Below are 18,223 nucleotides of genomic sequence, written 5' to 3'. Positions count from 1 at the left end.
AGGCAAAATGGAAAGTCAGAGTATGTGCCCTGCTTCTGAACACAGGTAAGAGGTCAAGAGGCCGATCCAGACAGCGTGGGCCCCGGCAGGCACACAGGCGCACAGGTGGCAAGGACCTCAGCAGGCGGGCGAGCGCCTGGCCCCACGGGAACAGCATGCCAGTCACCCACAGCCGCAGGGGGACTCAGTGCCCTAACCCAGGCCTGGGCAGCACCTGGCCAGGACTGCCCCTGCTCCTGACGGTCGGACACGCACCTGGTTTTTGGGGTCCTTGAGGTTGAACATGAGGCTGCGGTACTTGCTCTTGTACCGATTGTCTGTGACTCGGAACAAGTTAAACATCTCCTTCTCGATGTGCAGTGCAATTTTTCCTACTTCATTTTCTGTCATGATTAAGTCATCGCTGTCAGTGACTCTAGATGGAATGAAAAAAGACCCACGGTAACTGCTGCACACTTACATGCCATGTGGGATCTCAGCTCCCCAACCAGGGATGGAACCCCAGTGCCCCCTGCAGTGGAAGCGTGGAGTCTTAACCACTGGACCGCCAGGGAAGTCCCACATGTGACATTTTTCTTAAACAGCGGGGCCATCGTGAAACCACCACCCTTTACGTGGAAAACCTTCCACTTTAACAGATAAGAAACAAAGTGGAACAGCCCACCTTTTCCACAAGATCTCCTTCAAGGAGCGTCTTATGTTTTGCCGAATTTGAGAATTTGGCTGTGACGAGGCGGGGCTCACGGGGCCCAGGCGTCCCGGGGCTGGAGAGGCCAGGGGAACTGAGGTGGTCCCAGGCTTCCTGACGGCGCCCACCGAAGCAGCGGAGCTGGGGAACTTTCTGGAAGCAGACGTGGCAGCAACAGGTGCCAGCCTTGCCTGCTTGGCCGAGGGAGCGCTGCCCGAGGGGGAGGGGGCAGCCGAGAGCCACGGCCTCTTGGGGATGGTGCCCTTGAAACCCGGTGGCGACTTTTTGATGGCCGATTTGGCTGCTGCCGTGTTTGCGAAAGGAGGGGACTTCTTTGGAAGGAGATTTCTGGGCGAGGGCTGCTTGCCGCCCCCCGAGGAGCCTGGAGGAGCCAGCTTCTTCGGCACCGCCGCCACCGCCGCCTTGGCCTCTGTGCGTCTGTCCTCCTTCATGGCTGCAAAGGAGAGGGGCCCGCTTAGTGAGGCAGGGGTGCAGGGGACCCCACATAGCATGTGCACCTGAAACCAGCAATCCTAATAACCCGGCATCACTGTGAGACAGATTTAAAGAGAATTTTTAAAGTAACTGTTAAACTCAGAAAAGGAGTATAAAGAGGGCTACCGGCAACATTTATGATAGTGAATATACTTTGTTTCAGAGAGAAATGCTTTATTATTAAAACTTTTACTTCAACCGATAAACCAGTAAGCTATCAAAGGCTGGATTTAAACCGTTAGCTTAGCTTGGAACTCGAAGGGCAAATTTCGCTGTATCAAGAAAAGGTACAGATTTCAAAGACCACGCTCACGGAGAGTCCCAGTGCGGTTTCTGGCGCACAGGAGCTTAGAACGTCTTTCCAGGGTGGATGAGACACATTCTCTTCGAATGCATATCCGACCCCCACCTCGGGGGCCCTCGGGGCGCTGGAAGGTGGAAGGACCAGCACGAGGCCACCCTGGGGTGGCGGCTCAGCGGTGTCCATCGTCCTCTTGGACAAAAGTCAACTGGACAGGGTGACTTCAATAAAATACAGAATGTTTGCAGAAAACTGCAACACGGGGGGGAGACCAGTTATTTTTACACTAGGAGCTGGGTGGCAGGAACGCCACCTGCTGTCATTCACGTTCCCATTCACACCCCTCTAGCTGCAGCTCGCTATTGGGTAAGACAGTAGGTTAGCACTTTTAAGCCAAACAAGGATTACAGCCAAAAGCTAAAATGAGAATCTTTATGCCAGTACTTCGCACGGACTGATTACGCTTAATCCTGTATCAGACCATCAGAATTACAGTCAGAGGCAAGCAAGGAGGTTCATCCTAAGACCAGTCCCTCGGTCTTCGGGGCATGTGGCCCAGCAGAGGTACATGGGGAGCCGTGACTGAGAGCAGGGGCGTGCTCCCAGATGGCCCTGCTCAGGCCCACCGCCCAGAACGTCTGGGACCCAGGGCAGAACGGGGAGGGGGGGGGCAGGCAGGTCCAGGGAGCAAGCCAGGAGAGCACAGGGACACCACCTAGGGCCACGTCACACAGGACCGACGGAGAAGCCACCTCCCCAGGCGCAGGCTTTTCTCCAACTACCCACGGCGCAGTGAGCCCCCAGATGCTAAATGGGAGACTTCGAGATGCTCTAGCAGCCTTCCGATTTTACGCAGGGGTTGAAGACCCACCAGTTCCAGTCAGCTGCCGGTGCTTCTTGCAACTGTCCTAGTGAAGCAGGGAGAAAATCTGAAGTCCGGGCGGAGAGGTGAGACCCTGTCTACAAATAAGGCCTGACCCCACAAGAGCCCCCAAGGCGTTCAGAGCCTACACCCTGCGTGACCATCCTGGCGAAGGGCCAGAGCGCTGCCCTCAGGACTGCCTTCCTCCAGCACTGGTCAGGCCAGTTCAGCCAAAGGTATTAAAAGCCCAGGGACCGCAAGTTTTTTCCATTTCATAGTACAGGTGAAATCATCTAATTTTACAAAGTTTGCAACAGCGCTACACACATCCAAAACTTAGAACCGTGTTAGAAGTACTTCATTGTCATCAAGCCAACAACCCTGACTGCAAATCTCCTATTTTCATCTCACAGAGACCCCCCGACCTCACGTCCCCTCGTCCACGCTGTCCCAATCACTGGCCCCACGTGTGCTGGCACCGCCGGGCTATGCCGTCCAGGCTTCCCCAAGACCACCCGCTGCCCGCTGAGCAGCCCGCTCGTGCTCCACATCCGCCCTGCTGGCTGTCACCCATGTCCCGTCAGCAAGTCACAGCTAACTGTCTAACAAAGTAGGAACTGGGGACGTCACAGGAACTAAGACCAAGAACTACGTTTCTACGTATATTATTTCATCAGCTCAAATCCATATTCCTAAGGCGCGACCATACCTCAGTACATGGAAACTTATCTTTACCAGCTCAGCCTTGGCTAACAGGGTCCACAGCACCTGATCTGGGGGGCGGGGGGGACTGCTAGAGCTTAGGTTAAATGAAATGGACAGAGGCCCCTCTTCTTGGGGGAAGGAACGAGAGCGGAGTGGAGCAGGACGCGGTGCCAGCTGTGACTGCCAGCAGGGGATGAAGGAACAAACCCGTCAGGATTAAAATCGAGTCCTAAAACCAGCTCAGTCACTGACTTTTTACAAACTTTGCTGAGATTATTTTAGTAGCACACTTTTAAGCAACTCTAAAAAGCTGGCCTAAGGTGCTTCCAGAATTCTCAATGAGGCGCCCATGACGGGGCTGCAAATCTTATGTGACATTTACATTGTTTCAAGTGACAAGTCCTGTTGACTTCGAAAACATTCACTCCCTAAGATCAACGCTTCTACTGGTCTAACCGGTGTTTTCTCTCATTCAGGGAAAACAGAAACCAGGAGCTTATTTTTAGGACATTCACAGTACAGGTGACTAAAGTGACCTGCTATCCAAGAGTGTTAACAGTAAACGAACATAATCTATTTAAAAAGCAGGGGATGGCTTTCCTTAACCATTATGCTGCTCTTTTATAAAATCAGCTGCTTCTGGCTTCTAAAAGTCAACTTTCATTATACCTCACCTGCGTCTCAGAGCGTATGTATGATTACGTAAATAAAAAATTGGTAAAGCGTGGAAACTGGTGGACCCCAACAGCAAGTCAGCTCTATCCCTCTTCTACTTTGAGGAAAAATGCTCATAACAGAAAACAGTTGCATCTGGTCCCACCGTCAGCTGGATGTGGGTCAGCTGCTGCTGGAATGACAGTGACACCGTGTAGTGCCAAAGTGACTTGACAGTGACAGAAGCATTAGTTCTGAGAAGAGCTAAAATCAGATTTGCAAATTCTTCATCCAAATTCCCTTTTAACTGTATTATGTGTATACGTTCACAGAAGGGCAAGGCGTAACCAACCAACCAACCACGAAGCACCAGTTCTAGAACAGGAAAGCAGCACACCCCCATGGTAGAGTGGCTCCAGCAGTGGCAGGCCCCCAGCGCTGCCAGCTCGAGGCAGGGTGACCACCTGCCCATCTGCTGGACAGAGACGGCCTCCTGGGAGTGTGCACCCAGTCTGGGCCATCCCGGGGGCTGCCTGTGGGGAAAAGAGTGGCCCAAGTTCCAGGCCAGGTGCTATCTTGGGGAGCAGATGCAGGAGGAAAGGCTGGCCGGTGGCCAGGCCACCGCCCCAGATGACGTCGTTTCTGCTGGGTCTGGCCATTGGTTTATAGTGGAAACGAGTTGTTCGTGGTGAAGCCCGGGAGGAACCAGGCAGGCCGGGGCACTCAGGGACCAGCAACACTCTAATTGGCTAACTTCCCAGTAAGCACGAAACTGGGGGCCTTGTCACACAGCAAGGTGGGCCGTGGCGCTATGGCATCGCTGGCCACTGGGTGGCACTGGTGGGCCTTGGCGGGGGCAGGAGGAATGGGGAATGGAAGCCGCGCTGCTCCGAGCACAGCGCCGCGCAGCAGGACGGGGAACCAGCGCCGGGCAGGAGCCGAGTTGCGCAGCATCGCGCGGCCCCCGCCCAGTGACAGCTGAGTGACAGCCGTTGCCGGGGTGGCCCCTCACAGGGACCAGTGAGAAACCCTGAGGGACGGTCACTGCTTTACACCTTTTGTCCTGCCCCAAAGAGGTGCCAAGTTACCCTAAAAACTCCCAGATAGGAGGCTTTCAGTCACACTGACATGGTGGGGGGCAGGGGGTGGGAGACACTACTCAGAATGATTGGCTGTAAATGCCAAAGGAATCAAAGAGCTTCTGATGTGACCAGGCGCCAAGCCAGGCCACGTGGTGCAGGTCGGAGCGTCCCCTCCCCACCCCATTCCCACAGGGCCCCAGATCCACCCAGGCTCAGTGGTGAGGCCGAGGCAGCTACCGCCACGAGGACCGGGTGAGGACCGGGTAACGGGACCCGCCAGGGCTCCGAGGACACAGCGGAGCCGCAGCAGGGGTTGGGGGAGTGGACTCAGCTCACTGTGACGACAGCTCTATTTTCAGCTCAGCCTGACACGTGTACGAGGACGTTTCTCATTTCAACTTTGTTTCTTGGCTGTCAAGACTTTTCCTAGTGTGAAAATTCAAGGAGCAAGAGAGAACCATTTTGCTTTTGTGCCTTTGCTTAAATATTTTGCAGTGAATTATTCCTGTAGAAGTAAAGTTATGCTTACACAGAAACAGAGAGAATCCCCACCGAAGACTTGGGAGGCCTGATCTCCATCTCTGGGGCCCTCCCGCCAGCTGCTCTCCATTGCTAGGGGTCTGTATGTGGGTCCACAGCCAAACTGCCATGATCTGGGGCTATACAAAGCTTGTCCAGATTGACTTTTTTCTTACTGATGTGCAGTATTTGAGCGACTTACACCTCAAGAGAGAGGTGCATAGAACTGGCCATAACAAGCTTGCAAAAAACCAAGTACACCTCTGGAGGCAAATGGACCCTTCCTTGTTTTCAGAGTTTCACAGATTTTGAAAACCAAAACCCAATTCATGTTGGACTGGTAATATATGAAAAAAATGGTCACATCATCCCTCAGCATGAACCACAAGAAGGAAACGGGGCCGAGGCTGTGTGAGGCGGGCGCTCCGCTCTCCTGTCTACGCCAGCTGGACTGCTGTGGACTGGCCACCAGACCTGAGACTCAGCTGCGAGTAGAGCTGCTGCTTTCCCTCACCTCCAAAACCCGCCAGCAGGCACTTTCACCACTTTGACAAGGTTCAACTTTAACTGTTATCTGTGCCTGCATCACCTGCTACTTCAGGCAACATGATGGGGCCGGGGGCGTGTTAAGACTCTGGGGCATATGGCCCGCGGCACCTGCTGACCCCAGCAGGTTAAGCGGCCGTTACCTTTGTGCTCGTCTTGCTGACGCCTCCAGGTGCACAGCAACGCCCCGACCTCCGTTGACAGAAATCAAAGTGAAACCCTTCTTATCCATCTTCCAGGTTTACTTCTTTAACTTTCACAAGGTAAGACTATGACTACGTGCACGGTGATGTGCAACACGCAAAAAATCAAAAACATTACTTTACAGCTTCAAATATACCTGAGACTCCTACACCGTGTGGGAGGGTTTACAGCTGCATCTTCAGAAAGAACCCTTGGGACTTGATGTCACCTAAGGGACTCTGCCGCGGGACCATCTGTGAACAGTGCCACAGGAGATGCAGAGTCCCAGAGGCTACACGAAGGCCAAAGAGCAGGTGAGGTGAGCAGGAGCAATCCTGCTAGAAACTTCTACCCCCCCACCCCCGCCCCGCTGAAGCACAAGAACTAAGGGGGGCAGCCAGGGTACATCTGAGGGTCTCTGTCAGAGAAAGTACATGTACGTGCGAAACCTTCCCTGTACTAATTTTCTGAACAGTTGGCTATTTAAAAAAAACCTGTAAAAAGTAAAACACTTAAATACGAGAGAATGTCAATGACCAAGAAAATTTCAGCTATTTGGATAACTTTCAAAACAGCTGTCAAGGTAAATCCTTATCAGGACAAGTTATGGTTCTCTCTCCAAATGGCGGGAGGAGATTGGTGAGATGTACAAGGCTGCTTTGTCCCCACCCACATTTTTTTGCCACTGAAGATCTGGAAGAAACAGATAAAAACAGCTCGTGCAGCTGATAAAACATGCCTCTCCGAGCGTTCCATTTCTACCAAACACCCCTGGGTCCCAGGCACCCCCCACCCCCCATCTCACCGTGGGGACTTGTCTTCTCTTACTACCTGTGAAGCGTGCTCCCGGAACCCACACCACCAATCCCTGGGAAACCCGCGTCCCCAGATCCACTTCGCCACAGCACGGGGACCGGACATGTGGCACACGGGGACCAGGGGGCAACGCTTGCATTGGGGCAGGATGCTAATGTATCACTGGACCTGAGTGCACAGGTTCTGCCAGGGGTCCCCATTTCAATTCTCAAAGCTATATGAAACTGCAGAAATCTGATTTTCCAGTCAAAATTTGTTCAGGTCCCCAGAGTTTTAAGTCATCTCAGGGCCATTTAGGGAGCCCCAAACATGGGGAAATGTGCCTATGCCTGTCACAATTCCACTTCCAAACCCTAACAAACCAGGGACACTTCAGAAGAACATTTTCAGCCCTCTTCGTGCCTGTGCCTGGACAGTAATGAGAGGCGATGAAGAGGAAATGAAGAGGAACCATGAGGAGAAGTAAGAAACAGTGACCTGGGGGGAAATAAAATAGCAATTGTTTCCATAAGTTACACTGTTTTTGTTTTCAGAAACTCTGAAAAACAATTAAAAAAAAAAAAAAAAACTCATCAGAGAACAAGTACATGTTAATCCCATCACCCTGAGGACCTGAAGGATCTACTGACTGTCCCACGAGAGAAGCAGGTCAGAGCCTCTGTGTAGCAAGGTCTTGCCCATGATGCTCACGAAGGGCTGCCCTGAACCCACAACCCAAGGCCAGTGCCAATGGCCTGGGAGAAGGGGGGGTGGGGGGCAGAGCACCTCCAGGGGCAGCACATTGGCTGCCCAAGGACCTACCCGAGACTTGACCTGAATCCAGGTCAACGTGGAAAACGCCCCCTCCTAAGAGCTGTCCCGGCATCACCTGCACCCAGAAAAATATCACGCTCTGCAGCCAGGGAGGCAGGTGGGGGCCCTGGTGGGGACGCAGGGTTCTGCTGAGTGTGTGCGAGGGGCCCCCTCCCATTGTGCCTGTGTGTAGGGACCCGGGGAAGGTCCACAGCCACTGCCACCGTCAAGTAATGGTTTGGGGAAGAGGCAGAGGCACAGCTGCTACTCACCGAGGCTGAAGTCGGGTGTTTACCAGCGACCTTTTACACTCCTCCCAATCATCTTTTGGGAAGATGACATTTCTGGGGTAACAAAAAATGATCAGAAGCAACTAGCTCAAAAGCATGTCCCTTCTGCAGGCTAGAAGCTGTGGCTATCCATCCACGTAGTTCTGAGACGTAAATGTGCTGGGAAGGAGCTCAGTGAGGAGCTGGTGTGCAGAGAGAGGGCGGGGCAGAAGGAAGAGAAACCCCGCCTGTGAGCAGAGCCACCACCTCCTTGCGGCCCCTCTCCCCACCCCTCCACCCCAATCTCCCTCGAAAACCGGGAAGTCAGAACTGGGGATAAGTTAAGCACCCACCCCTCCCCCAAACCCCGCCAACTTTCCTTTCTCACCGTGCGCCCTGCCCTACATCTGACTCCACACTCGGAGCCTGGGGGCAGTCTCCCAATTCTGGTCAACAGAGATGGAAATTAGCTGAATTGAAATCAATCACCCAGGGTTTTGTGGCTACACCTCGGTTTTCCTTTTATTCTGTCACGTGCCTATAACCAACTGAGAACATTTAGCACAGGATTCCAACGTGACTGCTCCCCTCCCATTCACAGCTGGGCGATGCTTATATTTAGGTCCATTCGCAACCCCTGTAAAGGCGCTACTGTGTAGAGGTGCTATAATTTGATGGATATTTGCGACACATTGTTAGCATGAGGTTCTTGGTTCAAACAACCTGAGGTGTATTGAGACTCATTTTAATACAGTAACTGGTTAATTCTATATTTAACCACTCACTCCAAAAATCCAAAAATAAATAAATAAAATAAATAAATATGTATATATATATATATATACACACAGTATTGCTTTGCAACTCCATTTCTTAGGTCTTGGGTCATTTACAGTCTCAAAATGCATCTAGTTCTGCAGTTTTCTAGCCACGCTACATCCACGAAGCCTTCCTTCAGGCCACTGGCCTAAAGAGCCGGCTGAGAGGAGGAAGCAGCACATGGCTGTAATCTTGGAATTTAGGGCCATTTAACCTCTTGTGCTTTTAAAAAAAAGTTGCAGGAGTATAAAAGATAGCATAAACAAAAACTGAACACAAAATGACCTTAATCATAGAATAAGATGTGCCCCAGAGCAATTTAAATTTCTAAAATTTAATTTTGGAGAATGAGCTGAAAAAAAGAAGAAAGAGAGAAGATTCAAGCTGCATGGTCTCATCTGGGATTGCAGAGGTCTGTCTGCACTCGAAGCCTGGGGCGGACGACCCAGCAGTGCACGCCAAGACTCCTGGTCTGGGTGCTGCCCAGGTGGAGAGACACTGTGCTCGCTTACCTTCAAGCACAGGAAGCAGGGTGAACGGCCTTCAAGACTGGCATGTGTGTTTATGTTGTGTGTAGTATGTGAATTGGACATAAAAAAAATTCCGGTTCGGTCAAAAATAATGTAACTCCTGAAAATCATGCTTCAGTTGAAAATCAGCTACAACACTACCGTGCTAATAGTAATAGGTTCCCACAACATACAAAGAAGTGAGGGTCACGTGTGCTGGGAGCAGACTGTGTGGAAAGGCCCCCGCGTGGAGAGCCCACGGCGGTGACGGCGCTGTGGTGAACATCTGGACGACAGCAGACCTTGAGTGCCGGGCAGCGCGCCCCCTTGTCAGATTCTGCTGGAGATACTACACATACTTACCAGAGCCTGATAATAAAGAAAAGCGATTAGAGACATCAATCGGCAGAGGTGAGACATTCAGCAACAGGGCTGGTACAGCTTTTTGGAAACACTGACAGGAAGTCCCGACAGACTAAGGATGGGCACGCGGGGCTCAGGAGGTCTCCTCGACTCGGGCAAGGGCTTTGATCTCTGCAGGTGCAGCAGAAAACGCGGCTAGAACTCCTAGCTCTGGACAGGCCCGAGTGCACGGCTGTCCAGAAAGACCGGGAAGGGTCCAGAGCTCCCCCCGGGTGATACATACATTTATACAACAGTGGCGGCCAGGGGGCAGCAGTCTTTTCTGGCTTTACTGCATTGTAATTGTGGTCGCTGGCCCAGGATGGCGTGCTGCTCTCACAGGTCGGCTCCTTAGCGAGGACCTCACTCCTTGGAGGGACCACCGCCACCTTCTTCGCTGTGTTCTCCTTCTTGTCTGGAGCCAGTCTCTTGTGCACAGAAGAGATTTTAATGCCTGCCTGGATAATCAGTAAAGCCCCAATCATTAACGAGGTCAGAAATTAACCTTTGCTCATTTCACTCTGCAGTGAGGGTCACAACTCAATCAGCTCCTGGGCCATCCTAAGCCCAATACCCTGCATCTGCTCAGCAGAGGGCTTGGCTCCTCCCCCACATCCAGCAGGCCCGCATCAACATCCGAGTGATGAGAAGGTCCCTGACAGAATAACCCGTCATCCTAGCATCCTGATGAGGTGCTAGGCCGCCAGGATAACCGAGGGGCCATGGAGTGAGGCAGTGAAGCAAGGCAGAAAGCACGGCGGGCCGGCGCCCTGTGTGAGAACGTGCCCAAGCAACACGGACAGGCAGGAGCTGCAGACACAACAGCACGTGGAGAAAGGACAGGCGTACACACAACATCCCTGTACCCCACCAGGCGCTCAGTGCGGCACCCCCAGAACCCACTCGCCACCCTGCTGCCTGCGCGTCAACTCCCCACACAGACTCCAACAGGGACCGCTCTCCTCCCAGCGGGGCCGGTGTGTGTGTGGAGAGCTATTCCACGCAGCAGCCGGTTCCCACGTTCCCATCAGTTAATCCCTCGGCTAGAGGCGGAGAAGGAAAACATGAGAACACCTGCCCATATTTGTAATTCTGAAGAGAACACTGGTGGGCAAGGCGGAGGGCAGTGTGAAGGTGCCTGCATCCCGTCTGGGCCTGTGTGCCCTACACTCTCCAAATCAACCCACCGAGCCTGTAACCTCCAGATGCTTTTGGTTTCAACTACACACATGGTGGGTCTCAGTCAATTTACCTGAACGCTACATTTCTGAAGAATGATTTTTTCCGGCTTTGTCTTGGGTTTCTCTTTAGGTTTTGGTTTCTGCTCTTTGCCTGCGCTCAGGAAGCGCATGGTGGCCGCGGCGTGTTTCAGGATACAGTCGCTGCTGCAGTAGACAGAGTCGGGCTGCGCCACGCTCGAGCACCCAGGGCCGATGCATCTGGCGGCACCAGGCGCCTCCACGACCTGCAGGATCAGACGTGGCTTCAGTGTACTCACCCACTTTGGTGGGTATGGCACTTTGTAACATAACTATTTATGGTACCGAGATTACTGCTTTTAATCATGTATGAAAAAATTATGAATAAAAATGTACCTTTGTTTATTCAAAACACACAAATCTACCTCCCCTGAGTAAGGCACTCAAGTTCTTAACTGCCCTTCATGCCACGCATGATGGGCAGAACTCTAAGGGGACCCCGGGACTCACGCTGCACACTTCTGAATACAATGGGATTTCACACCACAAGTAGGTTCCCTTATCGGGCAAATGGGCAGGGATTTTACCAGCAAAATTAAGATCCCAAGTGAGAGGATTCTGAGTTAGCCCAAAGGGTCCGACTTCATCAACTGAAAACCCTTAAAAGAGGAACTGAGCCTCCAGAAGAGAGAGGATTCCACTGCTGGCTCTGCTGAGAAGGCGCCCATGCCTAGGCTCAGCGGGCAAGGTTGTGAGACGACACCCAGGACACCCAATTAAACGTGGGCCTCAGAAACAACAGATAACTTTTCGGTATTACCATGCCACAAAAATTGCCCGGGACATATTTTACATGCTAAACCAAGTCAGAGCTTTTGGAAGTGGATCTTTCCCCAGCCGAACCTCTGATGAGACCTCAGCCCCCACCGACACCTGGAGGGCAGTCTTGTAAGACCCAGAGCAGAGGGGGCCCAGCTAAGCCAGGCCTGGACTTCTGAGCTAATAAACGTGTGTTGTGTAAGCTGCTACACAAGCCTGGGGTCGCCTGCCGTGCAGTAGGAACCCGGTTCACGACCAGGCCTGAACACAGCTGTCCATGATCACTCGAGCATGTTTTGATGGCCGAGACTAACAACACACATGAACATACCCCTCCAATGTACTTGAGCAAAATCTTGCATCTCAAATTATGCACTTAATTGTTTTTCCTCCACAGAACCCAAGTTTTACTCAGAGAAATACTTAAGTTTATGTGTAGTCGCAAACACATCAGCAATAACACGACGTTTCCTACTGACTTACATTTCCATTAATTCTTCTTCCTTACCAGTTATCATACTTCCACTCGGTGCCTCCTCATACCCCCACGACAGTAAAATTTAAATGGTCCAGCCCTCGAGGCTAACTCAGTGCAAGGGGCAGACGGCGGGGAGCTATGACACGGCCACCGCAAAGCCGTCTGCAGGCCCAACACCGGCTAGAGAACGGGCTGTGGGGGCAGCATGGGCCCCCAATTCAAGGAAGGCCTGGGGTGGAAACACGCTCTGAGTAGGACAATCATGAGAGCCTGAGACAGCTCTCAAGATGCACGGAAACCATGACAAAGAATCATGGCCCTTGGGCAGGAGACACGAGTGAACAGAGCTGGGAAAGGAGAAAAAAGAGCTGCACAAGCACTGGTGAGTGGGAGAACACCATCACAGAGGGCGTGCCAGCTGCAGCTGTCTTGTCACCCTGGGGAGCCGTGCGGCCACCACCGCTGGCCTTGGCATCTTGCTGCGAGGTAGGGACAAGACCACTGGTTCTCTCAAGGCTGTGACGGATAATACAGGTGCACACGTGCCCCCGTGACTCAAAAACAATTTTGTTTGTTCATATGTGTACTTCAAGCTCAGGATCCATTCATGAGAAAACTTAAGGGAAGACTTAAAAAAGTGAGTCCACTTATGGAAAATGTTAAGTCAGTAATAACAGCATAGGAGATAGATATGATTAACAAACATAGAGAATAGATCGGCCTGCCAGCCTTGAGCAGGTGCATGGACCTGGGAGCTCGCAGACCCCAGCCCCGCGCACAATGCCACTCCTGGGAAAGGCTAACTTATCTCAGAAGACAAACCCTTCTGTCTTGATGTTTCTGCTAACGGCAGCTGAGGGCTCCACGGTCACCTCTACCACTGACCTTGGGAGACAGGTACTTACAGGCTGGAATATCTTGAGTTTTTTCTTGCCACTTGGGTTTGCAGCTTTCTCAATTCTACCCTTAATTCCTTGGTCTTCACTCGATTTCTGCTCCACGGTTCCTATACTTGTACAGTCCGTGCCGTCAGCGTCTGCAGGTCTCGACCTCGAGTCCTGCGTGCCTGTGGTCTCGGAGCTGGGCTCGTCCTGCACTTGCAGGATGGTGCAGTTTGGGCAGATGTAATCCTCCCCGTTCCTTTCCAAGAGCCTCCCTCGAGCCTCCGAAATGCCCACACAGTCGCCGTGAAACCATTCTTCACATCGGTCACAGCAAATCATAAACCTGGAATGATAAAATAATGGTATTACGAATGGAAAGTGAGAGACCAACTCAATTTTAAACACAAGTCAAACTTCAACATTCTATTATGAAAAACACAAAACTAACACAGAAAGGTGGAGAGGACAGAATAAAGAGCATCCCCGTGCCCTTCTCAATTTTACTAACATTCAAGCAAACGTGCTTCACCTTCCCTTGGAGAGGAGCACCCCGCCCCTGACACCACAGTTCCTGTCCACAGAAGGGCGGCCACGCCTCCGCCCCCCTGAGCTGCCCCGATGTCCACACCACAGCCCAGTCGCAGCCGGTCCAGAGCAGCGTCACCCAGCGAGCTCTCTGGGACAGCAGACCCCCACTGGCCCAGGCCGCCTCGTCCGTGGCTGGTGGGACCGAGGCGGCCAATGTCCCACGCCAGCCCCCACCTCGGTGGAGGGTGTGGCTCTTGGCAGTGCCCCCCCACCCCGTTTTTGGTTTTGTTTTTTGACAATGACTTGTTCGTCTTTCCCAAGAGAACAAGTCCCTCATTCAGGCCACCCTGGGACTCTCTAAACTAAGGTGAATGGAAAACCCTCTCTGGCACTTTCCACAGCTCGGACTCCCCCCGGAAGCCTGGGCAGCCACTCCCTCCTCCCACGACCCACCTGTTGTTGTGAGGCTGGCGGCACAGGCAGTACAGGGCATTGGGGTCGTACACCTCACATTCGGGCTTGTGTCGGACTGCGTCTCTGGGTTCCTCTGCATTCCCCCCTGGGGCCGCCCTCCCTTCCAGCTGGCTCTCTCTGTCCACTGTCGCCGCCTGGGATGCAGCCCCCAGGTCGGCCTCCGGCTCCTGCGGGACGGGCAGCGAGCCCTCCATTGCATCGCCTGCCTCAACGTCCATGGTCTCCACTGGGTCCTCCTCCCGATGCTTCTTCCTCAGGCGGTTCTGGATGCCCTTTGGGGGCCTGTCGGTGGGCTCCTGCTCGCGCTTTCTCCGCAGGCGATTCTGGAGTTCTTTCAAAGTCAACCCGTCACTGTCGCTATCGGAGGTGTCATCCTCGTTGCCACCCCCTCTGGCCTTTGCCAAGGAGGCCGTTCGTTCCTTAGCACCCGTGGAGCCGGACCTGGGACCACTCTTCCCGTCCGAGGTGCTCTCCACGCTCCCCTCGGAGGCGCTCTCCCCATCTGTCGCTGGACAGGACACCGGCTCCGCCGAGTCCTCCAGGGACACGGGGGTGCCCCTCCGGCCCCGGCGCCGTACCGTGGTCAGGAACTCCTCCACCCGCTCGGTCCGCTTCGGCTGCCTTCCGCTGCGACGCAGCGACGGGCTCTGCTGCTGCCGGGGCGGCGGCTCCAGGGCATCCACTTCCCCATCCCCGGCGCCCTCGCGCTTGGCGATAGTGGTCCTCCGGAACCCCCACGTCTTCCTGAACTCTTTGCTGGTGGGCTTGATGGCCTTGGGTGTGTCCTCACCACTCGGGTCACCATTCTCGTCCATACCTAACAGGGAAATGCAACCAAACCACGCCAGGTGTCAGCCAGGGCTGCGGTCCAGGCCCAGGACCGGCACCCACCAGCCACGAGAGCGCACGAGAAGGGGCACCACCTGCACGGAGGAAACCCAGACACGGTGAATCGCAACAATTCTCCACCTACAAAAACCGAAGGCGTTTCCTAAAGTGCGGTGAGAGGATTCAAGGGAATTCCTGAAGAAAACTGTAACAGTTACGTATCTAATGCTCAGTAGAAAAACACAACTAGCAAACCAAATCTGTGAATTTATCAACTGCTGAGGACGAGGGTTTGTACAAGAGGTAGCGGGGAAATAGGAAGCGAGCAGCAGTGCTGCCAGGACAGGACAGGACAAGGTGGCGGGTGCCTCGGGCTCTCCCGCACAGAGACGCGGGGCCCACCTGGCTCTGCCCGCAGAGCTCGGTGGACAGAGGGCCGTGCTGGCTCTGGGCCTAGCACTTGGAAGCCCCGAGCTGCATGTGAGACGTCCAGCCACGCTGCTGGAGGGATCACGTGGAGATGGGGGGTTTGGACGCTGAACACCCACACCCAGCCCCCACTGAATGCTGCCCAGATTCCCGAGCCACGACTGTGTTGACACAAGATAGGCCCACCCAGCTCTGCGTGCAGGGTCTGCAGCAGCAGACGATTGGGATGCTGAGAAAATACTGAGCCAGACAGCACCTTTGGTGTGTATTTCTTCTCTCCTCTTTCTAACAGACTGTTTAAAGGGTCATGTTTGTGAAAACTTCACTCCTGTTTAAAATGAAAAAGCCTGAAAAAGATAGTATATACCTTGAGATTTTTTTCCCAAGCAGGCTTCAATTACATTTAAATGCTAACGATGACTCAGGTTTTATGCCATGTTCCATCCCAGGGGAAGGACTGGTACAGAATGAAAACCTTCAAACAGAAAATACACAAAATTCAAAATCACACACAACTGAATTCTCTTTTTGGTTCCCATAAGTATTGTCACCTCCCATTTCCATGTGCAGGTCTGCAACTCCCCCACCCTGGGCCTAGGCCCACACTCTCCCAGGCCACTTGGAAGCTTGCAGGAGTAGCTGTGACATCAGCACCTGTGCCACCAAGGACCACGCCACTGTCCTGGTCACCCAAGGCTTTCTGCAGGAAGGACTCTCCTCTACAAAATACAGTTCTCACCAGAGAGAATATACAACATCATCGTAAATGCACTAAAAAAACCACCCATGTAAAAATAAAGTAGTGCTCTGAATCAGATTCTTAGCACACAATTAGACACTCTTCAAGAAATCTTGGGCTAAAGCTTAAACCATTTCAAACAAATACTGTTACATCAGTTTCTTTACATATAATGCCGCTTTTGAAATAGAAAACATGACATCAAACTTAAAATTGTGTTGCTGGTGTTTAACACTATTGCCATGTTACCTGTCCCACACGGAAGCTTGGGCGCTTCTTCCGACTTGCTAAAAACAACCAAAACCTGGCTGATGCAACTGCGGGGTCCAAGGGAAGCGCCAAGCCCCGAAAACACTGCTGCTGCTGGTCACTATTCACAGATTACAACGCAGATTATCTCGAGACTCTGACCACGGAGTAAACTCCTAAAAGAAAACAACAAAACAGTTTAAAGATTTAAAACAACTATAACTAGAATCATGTTTAAGAAAAAAAAAAAGGCATGAAGCTTTCCAAGCAATCTCTTATTTGAATGTACGTTACGTGACCTACAAAGACATTCGGCGAGTCAACAAACAAACAAAATACACAAAACAAAGTCCCCCGCTTCCTTAAGGGCTTTTAGAGAAGGGAAGATACTTTGACTACACTCTGAAAGCAGGGGGCTGGACAGGCCACGGCTGGCGCACTGGTGGGGAGGAAGCTGGTGGGCAGAGGCCTCAGTGGGAAGGAGGGTTTCAAAACTGGTAATTGGTACCAGCTGCTTTCCAATTACAATCCTACTTTTGAGATGGACCCAGGTCAATAAAAACCCAGAGACAGAGAGAAAGGAACAAAACATGAACAAAAAAATTATACATGAAAGTCGTTATTTACAAATTCTTTTTTTTTTAATCTATTTAATTTTTGGCTGCGTTGGTCTTTGTTGCCGCGCGTGGGTTTTCTCTAGTTGCAGCGAGCGGGGGGCTACTCTTCGTTGTAGTGCGTGGGTTTCTCATTTCGGTGGCTTCTCTTGTTGTGGAGCATGGGCTCTAGGCGCATGGCTTCAACAGTTGTGGCACGCGGGCTCTAGAGCGCAGGCTCAGTAGTTGTCGCACATGGGCTTAGTTGCTCCGCGGCATGTGGGATCTTAAGTTCCCTGACCAGGGCTCGAAGCCGTGTCCCCTGACTTGGCAGGCGGATTCTTAACCACTGTGCCACCAGGGAAGCCCTACAAATTCTCAACACTATAGCTATGTCACCCTTTTAGTTAAAAATCTAAGAAAGATTTCAAAGGACTAATGTTATGATTATTGTACATCACCGTGGCACAGCTCATCTATGTGTATTTACATATTTAAAGAACGTTTCTCCTCCTGTGCCCTCATTCAATCACGATACCTAGTTTGCTCCACAAACGTTGTCTCTGTTTCTAGGTAAGTCCTCAGTGTTAACATTTTAACACATTTCGCATTCTAGACCCAAGACTCCCCGCCGCCCGCACCTCACCTCTTCCTCACCTCACCCCAACAGTCTCCCATGTAACTGTGGTCTCCTTGGTGACCTCAGAGCAAACATTCCGTCCCACCTCCTTTTAAAGAGACTGCGACCACCTCACTCTGGTCACCCCCGCGCCCCCATGGCCACCGCATCTCTCACATGCGGTCAACCCATCTCAAAACGAGAAACTTCTCAGGAGAAACTGTTCACAACAGTGAACATTTATAAAAGCAAAGAAATTACGATATTCTCAGGAATTAAAAAGTTTTTAAAATTTATGTTAATCTGAACCCCCCCCCCGCAAAAAACCCCCATGCCTCTGGATTTGAGTTCTGAATAATCAGAAAAGGAAAATCCAGTTATTTCTGTTAAGTGGAATGAAGTACTTTATTCAGAATAGATCATATCATTTTAGATAATCTGGTTCATTTTGGTTCATTTTTTTGATTTTACATTTGCAAAATCGCTTTCATAATTTCTTCCCAGAAATTCTAATGTAAAATTTCAGGTCACAAAACAAAAACAAACCCCTATGATCAAGGCAAAAGTTAAAAAAAAAAAAAATTGTGCTATGTTCCTAACACAACTTAAAATGTGGGTCCACACACAACAGCAGGTCACCAGACGGTGGTCACACCGTATTAGTAACAACTTTTCCCCAGAGGAAAAGAATGGTGGGCGGGCATCCCTGAAACTGGGAAAGAGAAAACCTGGAGGCGAACAT

At 51.9% G+C, this 18,223-nt stretch overlaps 1 protein-coding gene across 3 annotated transcripts in view; it reads right to left on the bottom strand.

The window, feature by feature from the left end:
* Positions 1-18,223, bottom strand: part of DIDO1 (death inducer-obliterator 1) — a 54,383-nt gene that overhangs the window by 18,613 nt on the left and 17,547 nt on the right. For all 3 annotated transcript variants that reach the window (XM_068525268.1, XM_068525269.1, XM_068525266.1), the window contains exons 2-9: positions 16,270-16,445; positions 15,649-15,756; positions 14,004-14,841; positions 13,044-13,365; positions 10,895-11,107; positions 9,887-10,100; positions 665-1,142; positions 256-415 (exon numbers count right to left, since the gene is read on the bottom strand). In XM_068525268.1, coding sequence (XP_068381369.1) covers positions 256-415; positions 665-1,142; positions 9,887-10,100; positions 10,895-11,107; positions 13,044-13,365; positions 14,004-14,839 — 2,223 coding nt within the window. In that variant the 5' untranslated portion in view covers positions 14,840-14,841; positions 15,649-15,756; positions 16,270-16,445. The remainder of the gene's footprint in view (positions 1-255; positions 416-664; positions 1,143-9,886; positions 10,101-10,894; positions 11,108-13,043; positions 13,366-14,003; positions 14,842-15,648; positions 15,757-16,269; positions 16,446-18,223) is intronic.

This window comes from Eschrichtius robustus, chromosome 16 (genome assembly GCF_028021215.1).
Source record: "Eschrichtius robustus isolate mEscRob2 chromosome 16, mEscRob2.pri, whole genome shotgun sequence".
Classification (NCBI taxonomy): Eukaryota; Metazoa; Chordata; class Mammalia; order Artiodactyla; family Eschrichtiidae; genus Eschrichtius; species Eschrichtius robustus.
This window is presented reverse-complemented; position numbering and strand designations above follow the sequence as displayed.